Source organism: Phoca vitulina, unplaced genomic scaffold (assembly GCF_004348235.1).
Source record: "Phoca vitulina isolate PV1807 unplaced genomic scaffold, GSC_HSeal_1.0 scaffold7, whole genome shotgun sequence".
Lineage (NCBI taxonomy): Eukaryota > Metazoa > Chordata > Mammalia > Carnivora > Phocidae > Phoca > Phoca vitulina.
This window is the reverse complement of record NW_022589710.1, coordinates 68,235,993-68,252,388: the sequence shown is the minus strand read 5'-3', so window position 1 is coordinate 68,252,388 and position 16,396 is coordinate 68,235,993. Positions and strand designations below refer to the sequence as shown.

General features: G+C 47.4%; 1 protein-coding gene across 7 annotated transcripts in view; it reads right to left on the bottom strand.

Annotated features, from left to right (window-relative positions):
- PPP2R5C (protein phosphatase 2 regulatory subunit B'gamma) overlaps window positions 1–16,396 on the bottom strand; it is a 121,962-nt gene that overhangs the window by 79,122 nt on the left and 26,444 nt on the right. The window contains exon 1 of one of the 7 annotated variants that reach the window (XM_032405951.1): window positions 13,892–14,110. The exons of 5 other annotated variants lie outside the window; for them this stretch is intronic. In XM_032405951.1, the coding sequence (XP_032261842.1) occupies window positions 13,892–13,985 (94 nt within the window). In that variant the 5' untranslated portion in view covers window positions 13,986–14,110. Of the gene's footprint in view, window positions 1–13,891; window positions 14,111–16,396 lie in introns of those variants that run through there. One more of the 7 variants, XM_032405952.1, reaches the window with a different exon arrangement.

The window sequence follows — 16,396 nt, the reverse complement described above, 5'->3', positions numbered from 1 at the left end:
CGGCACATCTGGTTCTCAGCAGATCTGGTTTTGACAGCTTTGCCATTTCACACATAAGAAGGGAACAGGGCTGACCGCATGCTGACAAGGTCTGAAATACAGCAAAACTGGTTCACTCACCTAATGAGACGTGATAATGAACGGTCAGTCCAACCAGCAAGACAGGATGTGAGTGAGGCCCTGGCGGGGAAGTCTAGGGGTGACTGACCTGCCCCATCCACCCGCACCCTCGTGCTCTGCCGTCCTCACGAATGAGGGGGTATGCTCAAACAGGCTGGGCCAGGGCGGAGAGTGTGCACGCAGGGAGAAGGACCAACAGAGTTCAATTCTGGTCAAGTCTCAACACAAATCCATGATCTTTTTTTTTTTTTTAAGATTTTATTTATTTATTTGACAGAGAGAGACACAGTGAGAGAGGGAACACAAGCAGGGGGAGTGGGAGAGGGAGAAGCAGGCTTCCCGCCGAGCAGGGAGCCCGATGCGGGGCTCGAACCCAGGACCCTGGGATCATGACCTGAGCCGAAGGCAGACGCTTAACGACTGAGCCACCCAGGCGCCCCAACAAATCCATGATCTTGGCTTTCCGGTGAACGGACTAAAAGCACAGCAGTAACTTCCAAAGCACAGGAAAACAGCAGCCTCGGTTTCCAACTGTGAAGATCAGTAATCAGGATCCGGCCCCCACTTTTAATGCTACGCCTTTTCTTAACTTTTTAAATAGGTAATAGGTAATACCTTTGCATGGTTCAAATACACACACACACACACACACACACACACGCACTCATGGTGAAAACCCTGATTTCCTCACCAAAGTATCGCTTTTAGTTTGCCTGCCCTTTGAGCTTCGCTGCGGAACCACAGGAACGTACCCAGAGCCCTCCCTCCGTCGTGCGCTGACAAGAGCGGTGGGCCACACCACTGCGCTGTGTCCTGCCTTTCCCCTCCGTCACTCTGAGGCCCTCCACTAACCAGTCCATAGAGAGATGGTACGTGAGAGAAGCCCCTTTCTCAGATTTCTCTCACCACGTCGCCACACCCCATCCCAACACACTCTCTAGTGCGCGAACTAATCCCCCGGCCCCAGCAGCGTCCGGGGACCACCACGGGGCTTACCGAGTGTCGATTCTCCAGGGAGGCCCTGCCCTGCCCACAGGGCCGGCTCACCCTCCTGGGTGCCAGGCTGAAGCAGGTGCAGACACGCACCTTCAGCACCCAGCACACTGCCAACCACCTGGGGAGAGATTTCTAAATATTTGCCAAAGGAGCAAAACAAAGCTTTAGGTGGCCATGAGGCAGAAGGTCAAAACGAAATTTTGTTCTTTCTGTGTTAGGGACAGTCCATCAAGGTTTCCTCCCTTTTGAAACGAACTCATTTAACTAAACATTTTTCGTCTTACCTTTAACCTCATTCGGCACAACAAAGGATGTAGGGCTGCACACTACCAATGCTTAAGTCCACAAGAGCACACACACACACTACTTGAAAGCCAAGAATGAGGAAGGAAACATTTGCAGAGCTTTATGAAAATGAGGAACTCGAGTTCATAGACTGTTTTTCTACTACAATGTAAACATCCCCTCAATTGTATACATCATCAATAAATAGTTGTCTTTACGACGGTTTCCCCCTTGGACAAATGCCTATACTAAGTTTTCAGCTAAGCTGCAGACAAAAGATGCTTCTCCCCATCCAGACCTCCATGCTACACTACTACCAGGAGAACGATGTAGCTAATTTCGTACTAAATTTTAAGAATTACTCATGAGGAATCTTCACGAGTAGTGAGTTTCTGTTCAGCACTGAAAGTACCCCTGTCAGCTTTGTTGAAAATGAAACAAAACACGTGAGTCTCTGAGGATGCACCAGGTCCTTAAGTCAAGTGGAAACCAGTCAGTCCGAGGTCCTGCAATAGGAGCTCCGGGCTCGGCTGAGGGGCGAGTGGGCGAGGGGACATGAGCACCACTGGAGTCTCCCCGGGGTAAATTTCATGCGTGCCCACAAACTCCCCAGGTACGGCCTTACTTTCAGGACCCAGAGTCTGCGTCTCTTTTCTAGATGACGCCAGAATATCAACCGAGCTGGTTTCCGCAGCCCTGCACGCTCCACCACGATACAAACCCGAGAGCAGAAAGTACCGTGCAGATGGTTCTCGGCGGCAGAGGAACCTGCCAGAGCAGCCCCGGTGCCCATTCGGAGGGGTGTGAGAGCCCAGAACGGTGAGTCAGAAGACCCGAGTGCTCATCTGGTCTGTCACCAGCTCCTTGTGGGACCTCAGGCAAGTCGGGCAGCCTTTCTACTCGGGATTCCACAGCTCTAAAGGTGGGACTAATGATACCTCTCTGCCACCGCATAGGAAAGAGGAAGGTTAATGAACACATGCAGGGAGCTTTGAAGATTAAAGCTTCCTGGGCGCTAATGACCGACAATAACAGTCTGTGTCCTCTTCTGATATCCACTCCGCTGCAGCCCGCCGTCCGGACCTGCTCCTAGCAAACCTGTCTCCCCCAACCATTTGTTCTCACGGCTCCACCGTTTTGGAAGACCCTGAATGATGGTAATGCTCGGTGCCCCGGACGACAGGCAAGAAAGCACGCACAGATGGCGGCCGCCGGACCTGCTCTGGGACCGCCGTGCCTCGGCTCGGCACGCTCCTAACTGGCATGAATCGTGACACGGGCGGCACGTCTCGCTGTCTCTGGGTGCCAGGGTGAAGGCTGGCCACTGGCTGAGAAGTCCCCGTTTTCTGCCAAAGAACGTTTGCCTGAACATGCTTCTTAAACTTCCCTTTGTCATTACTGTTTTTAATACTCAGAAGTGAAGTCTGGTGTGGAAAATTATCTGGGGGGCTCCAGGTCTCGCTTCTGTTTCACTCAAAAGGAGGCTCTCCTTTTGTTAAAATAAAGAAAAGGCTCACACAGGCAAACGATCAAGCCCACGTACTAAAGAACAAGACTGTCAACTGCACTGGTTTTTACAGGTTGATATTTGGCTTTAAATAAACACGAGTGCGTGCTCCCATGCATTCAAACACATGCACCCATCAAAAGGTATTTTTCCAACCTATGTAGGCAGGACAATCTATGTTCAGTTAACTGAATACAGAGAATTACAACTCACATCAAAATTAAATGCAAAAAAATTTTCAAGACGAGTATCTTGATAGATGTTTGCATGTAACTGATGCACACCATTTAGAAGTAGAAAGTGCAGGGTCTGAGCTACGGGAGCTACGGATACTGTATTGTTTGAATTAGAAAAGTCCACCCAAAGGAAGTGAGGCCTTAGGAGGTCAGTTTGTGAAGGCCTCATCTGGAAAACAAAGGACACACAGGAGAAAGGAGTGCTTTAGGGGAGGAAGCAGGGGGCTGGGACAAGGAGGTAAGAATTTCAGGGCATCCTAAATGTGACCTGGCTTCAAGTACAAATTTCAGTTAACCTTTAAGATTAATACCTTTTCAATGTAATGTCATTTGTGACTGACTTTACTGCAAAGAGGAAAAGTGTCTGGAATTATTAGAGTTTTAAAAAACTCTTAGTCACTGGACAGCCATGTAAGTTTCCTAAGGCAAAGCATTTCTCCTAAGAATAAAGTAAAAGGAGGCACTTGCTTATTCTCATGACATGCTTTTGTCCTCAGGGATACGAGACGAACACGAATCTAAGCACCTTTCTTTCAATTCCTTTGAAAATAGGTAATTTAATCAAATGCATATCTTATCTATCTATCATCTATTTTTAAGCAATCTCTACATCCAACATGGGGCTCGAACTCAGGACCCCGAGATCAAGAGTCGCACGCTTCCCCTGACAGCCGGCCAGGCGCCCCTCTACTGCATCTTTAAACCAAGGCATTTGCAGGCTCAGGAGGGTATGGAGACTTGGTCAAGGACCCCAGCAAATGACCATCAGGCCCGGACCGTGGATCTGAGAGCTCTGGGTTCTGGTAGGAAGGGGCAGGTCACTAAACTAACAAGACCTCCATGTTTCCAACCTCTACTGAAAGATTTTAAGAGCGAGCACAGGAGGGTCACCGATGCTTTCTGAAGTAAAATGTCTCCCTGGGACCAGGTCTCAAGCGTGGAGAAGCAAAAAGCCACATTTCTGGCAGCCTGGCGTGGCAGGAGTGGCCTAAGTTCTAGGCGGACAGTTCGAGGTTCCTTCCGGCCTTGCACTCACTGGTCAGGTGCGCTCGGGGGATGGTTTCTGACGCCCGTAAAACAAGCACAGAGCTTCTCTCCTGCCAGCCTGTGGGCGTTAAGGGCCTCTGACAGCCCCTGGGACAGTCCCAGGCATGTGGGAGGTGCTCCACAGGTGCTCCTCCCAGGGGCCCACCTGGTCCAAGAGTTTAAGCCCAATTAGCAGGAAGACGTGGAAGACCACACTCAGTTTATGTCACATCCGTGTACGTGGTTCAATACAGGACAATATAACGTAACGATGTCACCTCGGGGCATCACAGCGCCGCAGACAGAGATCAGATACTCAAAACCTGTAAAAAGTGTACATTTCTAAAACCGCTCTCATGTCAACCTTTTTCTTAAGTAAACAAAAAATACTTTATACTTTCTGTGAATACGAACATATATCATGTATGTGAACAGGCACGCACACCTGGGATGATACACTGTGAACCCAAACAATTAACTTTGAGATCATAGGAAAGCTAGGAGGCTGATTTGGGGGATTCAGGCCAGAGAGAATTTTAGATTTGTAAGTAAAACAAATTTTCAAAGTGGCTGTATTCACATATGGATTTTTTTTTTTTTTTAAGATTTTATTTTATTTATTTTTTTTTTAAAGATTTTATTTATTTATTTGAGAGAGAGAGAATGAGAGACAGAGAGCATGAGAGGGGGGAGGATCAGAGGGAGAAGCAGACTCCCTGCCAAGCAGGGAGCCCGATGCGGGACTCGATCCCGGGACTCCAGGATCATGACCTGAGCTGAAGGCAGTCGCTTAACCAACTGAGCCACCCAGGCGCCCTTTTTTTAAGATTTTAAAAAAGACACCAGGAAGCGGACTAAGGTAGAAAGGGAGGCTCTGTGTCCCGGGTGACTTTACCCCCTGCGCTGCAGGCTCGGGGCACAGGCAGCGTCCTGTCACTGTGGCCTGAGAGACCCGCTCCCACTACCAGCTGACTGACTTTAATTTGGATTTTTTTTTTTTTTTTTTGAGGTGACGGGAAAGAGAAAAAAATACAGAGGCTTGGTAAAAATAGGGCCAGGGCCACATCCAGCCCAAGGTAGAGAGACTTCCCAGGCCAGTGGCTTCTAATTTTTTTGGTGTCAGGACCCACTACACTCTAAAAAAGTCCACAGAGCCCTACAGAGCTTGGATTACGTGGGCTACAGCCGCTGATACTGACCAGATTAGAAGATGCTTAAAAATATAAATATATATATAAAAAATATAAAAATATATATGAATATATTTTTTTAAGAAAGAGAGAGAGAAAGAGACAGGAGGGGGCAGAGGGAGAGGGAGAGGGAATCCCAAGCAGTTTCCACGTCCACCACGGGGCCTGTTGCGGGGCTGGATCTCAAGACCCTGAGATCATGACCTGAACTGAAATCAAGAGTCTGACACTTAACCGACTGAGCCACCCAGGTGCCCTTAGAATGCTTAGAATATTTACTAACTCATTTAAAGCAATAAGAATAGGCTCATTTTGTGTGAACCTAAATATCATGAAAATAACCCCTCCCCCAAATTAGCAAAAAGCATAGCCCAGTTCTACATTTCTGCGTATCTCTTTAATGTCTAACTTAACAGAGGACAGAAAGAGTTGCATTTCTGCTTCTGTAATTCCATTTGTTTGATATGCTGTTTTGGTTGAAGTATATGGGGGGAAAAAAAAAAAGCCCAGCCTCACACAGACATGTTTATTTGAAGTGAGGCATTCTGATGAGTTTTTCAAAAAATTGTGGATATTGTTCCTTGATTCTACGCTAACATTCAACAAGTGGTAGTTTCTCAAAAATCAGTTGCAACACAGAAGCTGAAACTATACTGATGGATATTTTACACCCAGACCCCATGGTGTGTCCTACACGTTGAATGTCTCTTCTGCCCACACGTGTTGGTAGCATCATTTCCTGCTCATTTGGAACATGCTGGTGTGTGGGGTTGTGCAGACCTTCCACAGAACACCGAGAAGCTCCATTTGTTGACATCACCAGGGTCATCAGCGTGGGGAGCGTCAAGCTCACGCTGGCAGATACAAGTTTTCCGAAATTCAAATTTTTGCCTGCAAGCTTGAATTTTATCATGGGCAACAAAGAGTGTCACTCCTGTTTCCTTTGAATTGGCTGACTCACGTCATTACTTTTCAAGACAGTGTGTCTGCCTTTTGTTCTTTCAAATAAGAATGTCGATCCTGAAAAAAGGGGCTAGTTCAGCTTGTACCTCGCACAACCATTCGGTTTTGGAGACAAGCCCCCATGCTCCAGCGTGCCAGAGGGCTCCGCGTTCGTCACACAGAACATCGAAAGGTGGGTGGCCAGGGTTGAAATGGAATAAAGCAAACCACCTCCAGCTTCCCCAAGGACATTCCCGGGTCAGGCTGGTGGGCACGTGGTGGAACACAGCATCACCTGCTCTGGGGAAGGAGGGTGTCACCCACCACTGCCTTTGCACCGTTAGGGCAGATGGCCACACCGTGACAGAGGTACGAGGCCTTGGCACTCTTGTGAAGACAGTTTTGGCCTTGCACATCCCTTGAAAGCATCTCTGGGACCCCAGGGGCCCCAGGACCACACTTGTGAACTCTGTCCTGTGCAGAGACTGAGGACACCTTCACAGCCTCAGAGTTCTGAAAACACAGTCATCAAATGGGTCTACCACATGAAGGTGAAAAAAACCAATTCCTAGTTGCGTATGTACCCAAACTGTCTGCAAACGCAAACCCACATGCATGTGCACACCCTCCCCATCTCCTCCTCCTCGAGGCCTACCAAGAATAAGGGACCCGAGATGAGGGAGATTGGGCTTGTTCCCTCCAGTGAAACATTACTATTCTCATAACTTTGTAAGTCAGAAGACTGAAATCAGAACGCATCGCTCGTGAATGACACAACCAGCAGACAAAAATCCTAAGGGAGTACAGAAGTGCATGTGCATCAGTGACAAAGGACAGATCAGCCGGTGTTCAACAGGGCAAGCTCTATTGTCAACACCACAGCATTAACACTTAAAACAGTAAGCCTGAGTCCCACATCGGGCTCTGTGCTCAGCGGGGAGTCTGCTTCTCCCTCTCCCTCTGCTGCTCCCCTGCTTGCGCGCCTTCTCTCTCTCAGATAAATAAAATCTTTAGGAAAAAAAATAAACACAACTAAAGGGGAACGACAACGGAAGTCATCCTGTTTGGGACTAATCACAGATCATGTACCTCTGACTCTGAAAACAGCATTCTTCCTCAACGTTATCGAAAGACCTTCTTCAAAAGCGTTAACAGAGGGAGGGGAGGAACATAAGCAAACACTCATCTCCTGTTTCACGGAGCCGACCGAGCAGACCAGACCCAAGAGAGCTGCAGGACTGAGCACAGGGACTAGCGAGGCCACCAAGGTGGTGCTTGCCATCGCCTTACTGGGTACTTTTATACACCGTCTCTAAGCAGGACACAGTCCACATGCCACGATTACCGATGACGCTCGTTTCTTCAGGGCGGTGAAATGGCAAGCCAACCGCGAGAGGAGAAGAGGCTTGGTGAGTAAGGGAGAGAGAAACAGATATGCTTCAAGATGAACCAACCGGGGTAACACAGCGGAAGGGAAAAAAAAGTGTGGTTAAGATGCTGGGCTCTGAAGTCCACGTAGCAAAGGGGTGTCAAGTTGTGGGGAGCCTCGCAAGGCTTCAGGCACCATTTTAAGCACTTCAGATGCACTTGTTCCTTTTACCCTCCTAAAACCGGTCAGCTTGCCCAGGATGGCTCTGCCGGCCAGTGCAGGGTTGGGGACGCGGAGCCCGGAGCACCTCTGCCTCTCCCGTTCAGAGGGAACCCTGGTTTAACCTGCGGGTGTGCCTGAAAGGCTGCTATGCTTTAGAAGACCAATAAAAATGCCAATAAACGTCCAAAAAGGTGTACACCCCCAAAATACTGTTTGGTGACACGATGCTGCTGTCCGGGCGGCATGCGCTTAGCAGCTGTGCCCACTGGCCCCTCAACGCTGCCCGCCCAGGACGGCCGAACCCTCACCTCATTATTTCAGCAACAGCCACTGATTTGGCAAGTGGAATAAAGGCAGAAAGAGGAAAAGCCAAAACTTGAACATAAAGACCACCGCTCACTGTTTGGGAAACAATTTCTGAATAATTAAATTTCCTCTGTACATTTTTTTCTAAAGCAGAACATTTTCAGGATACTTCTAACATTACGAAACAGTTGAAACCTATGTAGAAGCTGAATGAACACTTGGATACCCACTTCCCTAGATTCAACAGTTGTTCATATTTTAGTGTATTTGCTTTACGGTAATTTTTCTCTGTGTTATTTCAAGAAAGCTGAAGAGCTCTTCATACTGCTTCTAAATCCTCCATCTCCAGTCCCTAAGAAGAAGGACCGTGTCTACGACACCCCCACCCCTTTGCTGCACCCAGAATACTAACAGTTGATTCCACAGCACCCCATATCATTCTGCACTCAACTTTCTCCAATTGCCCCCAAAATGTCTTCTACATAGGATTTTTGTTTTGTTTTTTAGAACAAAGGTCTGATATAGATTCACTTACTGTATTTGTTATGTCTCTTTATTTTTTAACAGACGGGCTTTTGATTTATGAACGATTCAAGGGCCAAATGCAAAACCAGATGTCACCTGCTCTAATTCTCTGTCCTCACGGACTCCAGTGTCCTTCCAAGATGAAAAGAAGACTTTCCTTTCAGTACGTTAGTGAGAGAAACTAATCACCCCCTGTTTTAGAGCTCTCCACATCTCCACATGCTTGGTGGTCCTATTTCCATCTGCTAGGGAAGAGGTTTAGTCTGAAGCCAGGCCCAGCACAGAGTGGTTACCCGTGTCCATCTTTTTAACCAGTTCCCTTGGACAGCTTCTCAGGAGCCTGACAAGTACTGTTTGATTGATCAAGTAATTAACTAGAAAATACACCAAATCAACAGTATCTGAATGGTCCTTCAGAGAAACAGCCTTTTCTGTTCAATCCACCAACACCGACTGAGTGCTTACACTCTAGGGATGATGCTAGAGGTCATGGGAAATATCCAGCTGACCGTGACCTTCCTCAGGATGCTTACAATTCGTGGAGGAGGCGAGAAAAGAAAGCCCATAATCAACACCTGGCAGATGAGGTGGTGAAACAGGACAGTGGGGAAGGGGAAGGTCGCGCTGAGAACGGACGGGTGCAGTGCAGCAAGCTCTCCGGTTGTCAACCTCGTGTCTTTATTTTTCTCTCATTCTTCATATTTTAGTGAAAAAATTCTGGGAGTTTAGCTTTTGCTGCCAGGCAGGAGTCGTGATCGGAAAACCCTTGGAAGACATTATACCCAAGTTCAAGGGAAGACTGATGAACAAAAAGAGTGCGGACTTGACAGAAACACCCCCCACCTCGAGGGAGATCCGTTACTTTGGTTACCTTCCATACACCCTCAGGAATACAAAAGAAACGACTCTGCATACAGGATCACTCCAGGTAAGCTTTAAAGGTGTATTTCTAAAAAGATGCTTCAGAGAGAAGGACAGGTGCACAACATCCAGATGTTTGTGAAGTAGAACTCCTGAGCTGATCTGAGGCACTAGGCAGAGAGAGGTTCACGGGTCTGAGCTTTCGAGAGGTCTTTTATTTTTGGTCACCACTGAAACGCTGGGGGAATGTGGATACCACTAGGCACCACCCTCACTGCGATCACATCACGCAGGAGGGCGGGCCCTCTAGCCAGCCACCTGCGTCGTGCACAGGGGTCAGGAGCTGCGCTGGCTGAGCCACTGGGTCCGGTCTGACCTCCACACTGCCTCTGGCCCCTTTTACTCGTGAGAAAACAAACTTCTGCAGTTAGACCTCAACATCGCAGGAAAAATGGGTTCCCACAAAAGCAATAGTTTGCTCTTGAGCTCCCCAAGGGGCCACGGCTAGATCTCAGTCCTTCAAAGACAGACTCATCAACCGAGTGAGTTTATGAACAACTAGACCAAGATGCAGTTGACTCTCTGGAGGCCGGAATTACACAGCTGGAAAAGGGTCAAGAGCTCTCTCCTCTCTGGCCATTCACATCTTTTTGGCCTTAAACCTGATTCTGGAAGTGAAACGTTGTACTACACCAACAGGCCATTCAAAAACTCACGGAATGGTCTAGAACGGGGGTTGGCAAACTGGGTCCCACGGGCCAGATCTGGCTTGTCACCTGCTTTTGTAAATAAAGCTTTACTGGAACACAGGTGTGTCTATTCATTTACTTACTGCCTATGTCTGCTTTCCCGGCCAAAACTATTTATTTACGGGCACACCTCATTTTACTGCGCCTCACGGACACTGTGTTTTTTACAAATGGAAGGTCTGTGGCAACCTTGCGTTAGGCAGGTCTGTGGGCGCCATTTTTCCCACAGCAGTTTGCTCACTTTGCGTCTCTGTGTCCCAGTGTGATCATTCTTGCAGTGTTCCAAACTTTCTCATTATTATTGTATCTGTTACGGTGACCTGTGACCAGTGATGACAGCTTGCTGAGAGCTCAGGCAATGGTCAGCATTTTTCAGCAATGAAGTATTTTTAAATCAAGGTATGTGCACTGTTCCTGTCACTTAATGGACTAGAGCAGAGTGCAAACGTGACTTCTACAGGCGCTGGGAAACCAAAAACTTCGTCAGACTTGATTTGCGGTGACATGAGCTTTCCTGCGGGATCTGGAACAGAACCTGCGACATCTCCGAGATAGGCTGGCCCTTTTCTGAAAAAGCATGGACCCCAGTCTAAACCTGCGCTGTCACGACAGAAGCCACAGACACAAGTGTCTACTTAAATTTGAGTAACTCTCATGAAATAAAATCCCAAATCCAGTTTCTGAGGTGCACTGGCCACATTTTACGTGCTCCCTGGTCAGATGTGTCTGGGGCCACCGCCGTGGTCAGCACAGAGAACGTCATCACCAACACAGGCAGTTCTCTTGGACAGCACTGGGAGACCAGGATTTAAGTCATCGAGCTAAATTTACAGCCGTCAAGTTCAGGTGACGCGCTCTCCTTCTACAGACAGAAAAGTTTATGTAGATTTCAACAGTGTGTCCCTCTCACGCTTGAACTTTTATAGGATATGCCAATTCACCATATTAATTGCAAACTCTAGATTATTTAATAGAAGAGAACTGTCCAACCCACTGGGACTACTAATCAGTTTAGTGATCGGATTGATTTATTTGTTTACTTGTGCCACCCACCCCGCAGGGGGCTGTAAACTCCCAAAGCTGGGCCATGGGGCTTGCTTCCTGTGGTGAGTTAGGGACCTGCTTAGCACAGCGTGGTAGGGGAACTGACAGATAGACGTAAAATAAAGAAAGAAATGGAACCCTGGGCTCAAACTGTCACACACAAGAGGCCAATAAAACAGATAAATGTTGATAAGGCACTGGGAAAAACCGCGAGTATAATCCTGTGGCAAAACGTTCTACAAACTGCCCAAATTTCTATTTTAAGTTTTTTTTTTTTTTTGAAAAAAAAAAGATGCCAAACAAAACAACACAAATGCCTGGGTTTGGATTCTGGCCCAACCATGTGCGGGCTGTGTGTGTGACCTTGGAAGGTCATTTTCCCTTCTGTGTGGAAGACCCCCTCCTCCCTAAATGGGAACCGTGGTGCACCCTGAGAGGGAGGCAGCCCTCAGCGTCGCCCCCTCCTGGCTGCCGCCTCTCCCCAGCATCATCACATCAGCCCCTGCTCTCCCAGCACCTGCGTACCCCCTGCACGGGGGCAGGGCCCCTGTGGGTCTCTCCACAAAACCACTGGCTCTGGGGTGGAGCTGCGCCTCTCAGTCACGGTCACTGACCCACAGCACCGGACATCACAGGAGAGCAGCTGACTGGGTGTTCAGTTGGTCGAGAATCTAAAAACCAATGTAAGTAAAACCAATCTTGCTAAACTGCACACTAACATGCTTGCTCCAAAAACTGCTTATGAGTAAACACAGTGTTCTTCAAGTTTTGAAATTAGAAATTATTCCCATTTGAATTAAAAGTTAGTTTCAGGTCCCTACAGGTTACCCCCTCTTAAAAACTCAAGTCTCTTTCGGGTTAATGCACCCCACTACTTCTTCCCTCCACGGTCCGACAGCAACCAACCAGTGACTCAACCAAAGGTAAAAAACCCAACCTGGCTGTAATAAAGTCTTGGAATGAAATTAAAAAAAAATCAGTGTGCTATCACAGGACACAAAACCAAGTAATTCCATTTCAGAATAAACTCTTAGTTCAAAAAATGACGGGGGCCTTAAGTGTTTACTAAAATCAGAAAAACTCACGAACCAAAATAACCTACGTTATTTGTAAGGTATCTTAAAACTATAAAAATATATTTTATATGTAATAAAATTATCTGATTGCTAACTAGTCAGTATTTAAGAACTAAGTTAAACCTAAACACAGTTACATTTTGCTTTCACCCGTTTGGTTCCTGCCATTAAAATAACTACATGCTGTCTGTGGTCAACACGGGCTCCTTTCTGGGCACACACCATAAAACAATGAATGCGTAGCCCAACCTAAAGGTTGGTCACTGTGGGTATTAATTTTCACCAGCTTTATTAAAGAGGGTTTGGAGAGAAAAGCAACACCCATTTTATTCCAACAGATTGAGAATTCGTGTGGTTTATCTTCCCTGGATACACCCTAGGATCTGAAAAATCTTGTCCGGCATTTTAGTCATAAGGACTATTAGTCACCTAGGAATATTGCCCCCACCCTTCCTTAACACGGGTCCTTAGAGGAGATTCTGACAGTGACAACTGTTTTGTCAGGGCGTAGCTGTGACATTATACATTTTAAAGTGATCTGATAAAGCTTAACGTCCATTTTCTGTCTCTCTCAATTAAAAAAAAATTTTTATATAACACGTGCTTTAAAATGCCAACTAAGAACAAGTATACTACTCCCCAGATACTTATATTTTAATGTAATAATTATTGATTACTATGGTAATTGTGTTTTTCAGCTCAATTCTGAACCCAAATTTTGTATAAACTACAAGAAGCAAGCGAGACCCATGTACATGTTGGAAACTTGTTGCCGTTTTAAATTTTAAAGTCAAACGTCAATACGGAGCCTATTTAAATGCCAAATATTTCCTACTACTCCATGAACCCGCTAACATCTCAGACATTATGACCCACAATAGATTTCTGTATCTCAAAGCCTGAGCATATGTCTCTCGGAGGCTCCACGGCAGGAATGAAAACAACCCCTTTAAAGGAAGTTCTCTTCCGAGCATTTCTGCATGATTTCCTGACGGTTCATCCTCATGACGGAGATGTGCCCCCGATGAAACGTTTGCAGCGTCGAGCGACCCAGATGTAACAGAAACTCTGCGGACAGACAACTTGGCCCGGCGCTGCCGCCCGCCTCTCCTTCCCACCTCCACCCAATACCTTCCCCGGGCAGTGACTTCACATCCTTTGACATCAGCACGGCTCGGAAAGGGGGATGGGAGAGCGAGCAGAAAGCAGAAAAACCAGCTTTGAACTATGCGTGCAAGGCCTCTCTCAAGACTCCGATTCCGCGAGCCTTCGTAAAAGGCCAGACCCTGGTGGCACAGCCCACCTCCGCGGGCTCGGTGTGCAGCGCGGCGCGATGGTTCAGCCAGCAGGGACTTCCTGCTCCTCTTATCTGAAGCACAATAGCCATTTATTAACTAAGCACAGAAGGTTCCGATTCGGCGACACACAATAACTCACCTCGAATATGGAGAAGGGCCACGGGCTGGAAAGGCCCGTTGGAGTTCGCCGCGTCCACCACCATCCTGCTGCCCGCTTTATTACATGTCCACATCTAGACTCCAGCGGGAAAGGCAATGTACTCCTTAAGGCAAGAAACCAGCCTCCATTTTAGTTTAAAAAAAAAGACAAACTGAAGCTCTCTGCAGCTGGAGGGAACTGGCTGCCCCGTGATGTCAGCAGGCATGGGGCTCGCTGATTGGCCCGAAGCTGCAACTTAAAATGACACTAAAAAAACTGCAAATGGAGAGAGCGCCCTGCTCGGCTGTCAGTGTGCACGGCCGGCCGGCTCCCGGCTCCCGCAGGCTCCGCTCCCCGCTAACTTCCAGCCCGAGAGCCCCTCTCCGGGGCTGCGGGGGCCGGGGCCGGGCCCCCCACCCTCCGCCGGACTGGGAGCGGCCTCGAGTGCCGGCCACGGAAGGCAAGTGTGTGCGAGCCGCAGGAACTCCACCGCCGGCGCCCCGGGGCTGGCCCCCCAAAGTCAGAGGCGCCTCGTTCCCGCCTGGCCGCCGGCAGCTCCGGGTTCCAGGCGCTCCAACATCTGAACCGGAGTTAGCACGTGGGCAACCCGGGTTTCGCGGTGTTTAGGCAAATGGCTATTCAAACATTATGCAATCCCAAGCCGCTAGTGTGGACTCGGGCTCAGCCTCTCCTATTGCCGAGTTATGAGCTGATCCTCAAATGCTGGGTTTTTTTTTTTTTCCCCTCGGGATCTAGTGTTTTTATTGGAAAATTCAGTTAAAAAATTACACGGGAAATGAAAGCTTCCTTAAACTGAATAGCTAGAAAGCGCTACAGATTAAAGGCAGTTAAAAGAAAGCGATAAAATGAAATGCAGTGTTCGTTTTTTATCTTAAAGATGGCAACACGTTAGATACTTTGAAGTTTACAGAAATTTAAGTTTAAAATCTCTAAGCTAAAAAAGGATATTTCCCTTGTTATGAGGCTAATTTTAAAAGCTCTTTAGATCTTTGTTTCTTATCTTAAAAAGGAGTTAATGTAAAAAGCTGTGCCAAGGAGACAGACCTTTCTGGAGTTTGAGGAGGGGATCAAAGAGATCAAAGAGATGATCCCCTAACAAAAAGAAGTATCACTGCTACCTCCAACTAAAAACAAACTGCAGGGAAAGTCACTGGCAGGTACAACGGAAAACAGATTCCTCACTTCTTGACACACACACAACCAAGTTTGTTCAAACCACATCTCTTTTCATGCGTTCTCCTACAACTCCTGTGTGAACCAGAACGCCAAAGCCCTCTGCTTCCTAGACCTCTTCAATAGTAAGAAACACCTGAGATGCAAGCGGGGTTAGCAGTTGCACCTGTGGGCTGGCACGCCCTGTAATTCGAGGAATGAGTGAACCGCTACAATTGTCCAGGGGTTTTAGCAAGGCCCCGTCACTAGCAAGAAGGCAGTTTTTACAATATGCACCAATATCGACCACAAAAATAAATTAAGTAAAGGCAAACCAAATCCCACCCGGGCCTCCCTCTTTCCCAGAGCTGAAGGATGCTGCTGGATTCCAGGGCTGGCCATGCAGTTATTTACAACAAGCAATGGGGACCCGTCCTTAGCCACCTGCGCATACTTGGCTTGCACCTGCCTGGCTCCTCCTCTGGCTGAACAAAAACTGCCTGTGCTTCCAGTCAGGTAATGTGAATTTAAATTCTGGCTGCTGACCCGCTGGGTTGTCAGATCTCAGGAAGGACGGCTCTCCTAGGGTCACCACCACCTTCTCACCCAGGGAGTGATGTCAGATGAACTCAGACGTGTGTGCAATGAGGAACGAGGTGCGCAGGGGGCTTAGTAGGGGGTCCGGAGCAGATGCTTCCCACAGATCCGTACTTTAAAGAGACAGAGACCTGGCCTCAAATGATTTGATGTTTCATAGGATATGAGAAGGGGAAACGTGCCTGTCCCAAGACTGTGCTGATGAGCTAAAATCAAGAGATGAGGGGGAAAGACTTCTAGGATCTTTACATAAAATATACAGATTAGAAGTCAATGAACAAGCGAAGAGGTTTCTTGATGTATTTTTCCTATTGATCTCAGATCAAAGGATCTCAACTTTATTAGTGATTTCCCCCCATGCTCTTCTGAAGACTTGTACATATAAAGTAGTTCTTTAAAGAACCTAAGGACTGTGATCTGGAAGTCACTGATGAAACACACCCTAAACATAAACAAGCAAAGAAACAAATGAGTAATATGGAGAGAGGAAAAAAACACTTGAGCAAATACACAGAAGGCGGGCTCCTGGACTGGAAGGGTAAATACTATAAATATACTGTTCATTTCCCCCCCAAATTGATTTACAGGTGTAAAGCAATTCCAGTCAAAATTTGGTTGGGTCTCTTTATTTTCCTGACACATTTTTCCTTGACAAAACAGTTCTAAAGTTCCCCCGGAAAAATAAAAAGCAAGAGAATGAGATTACTTGTGAGGAAGGCTAGTCCCACCCACCGG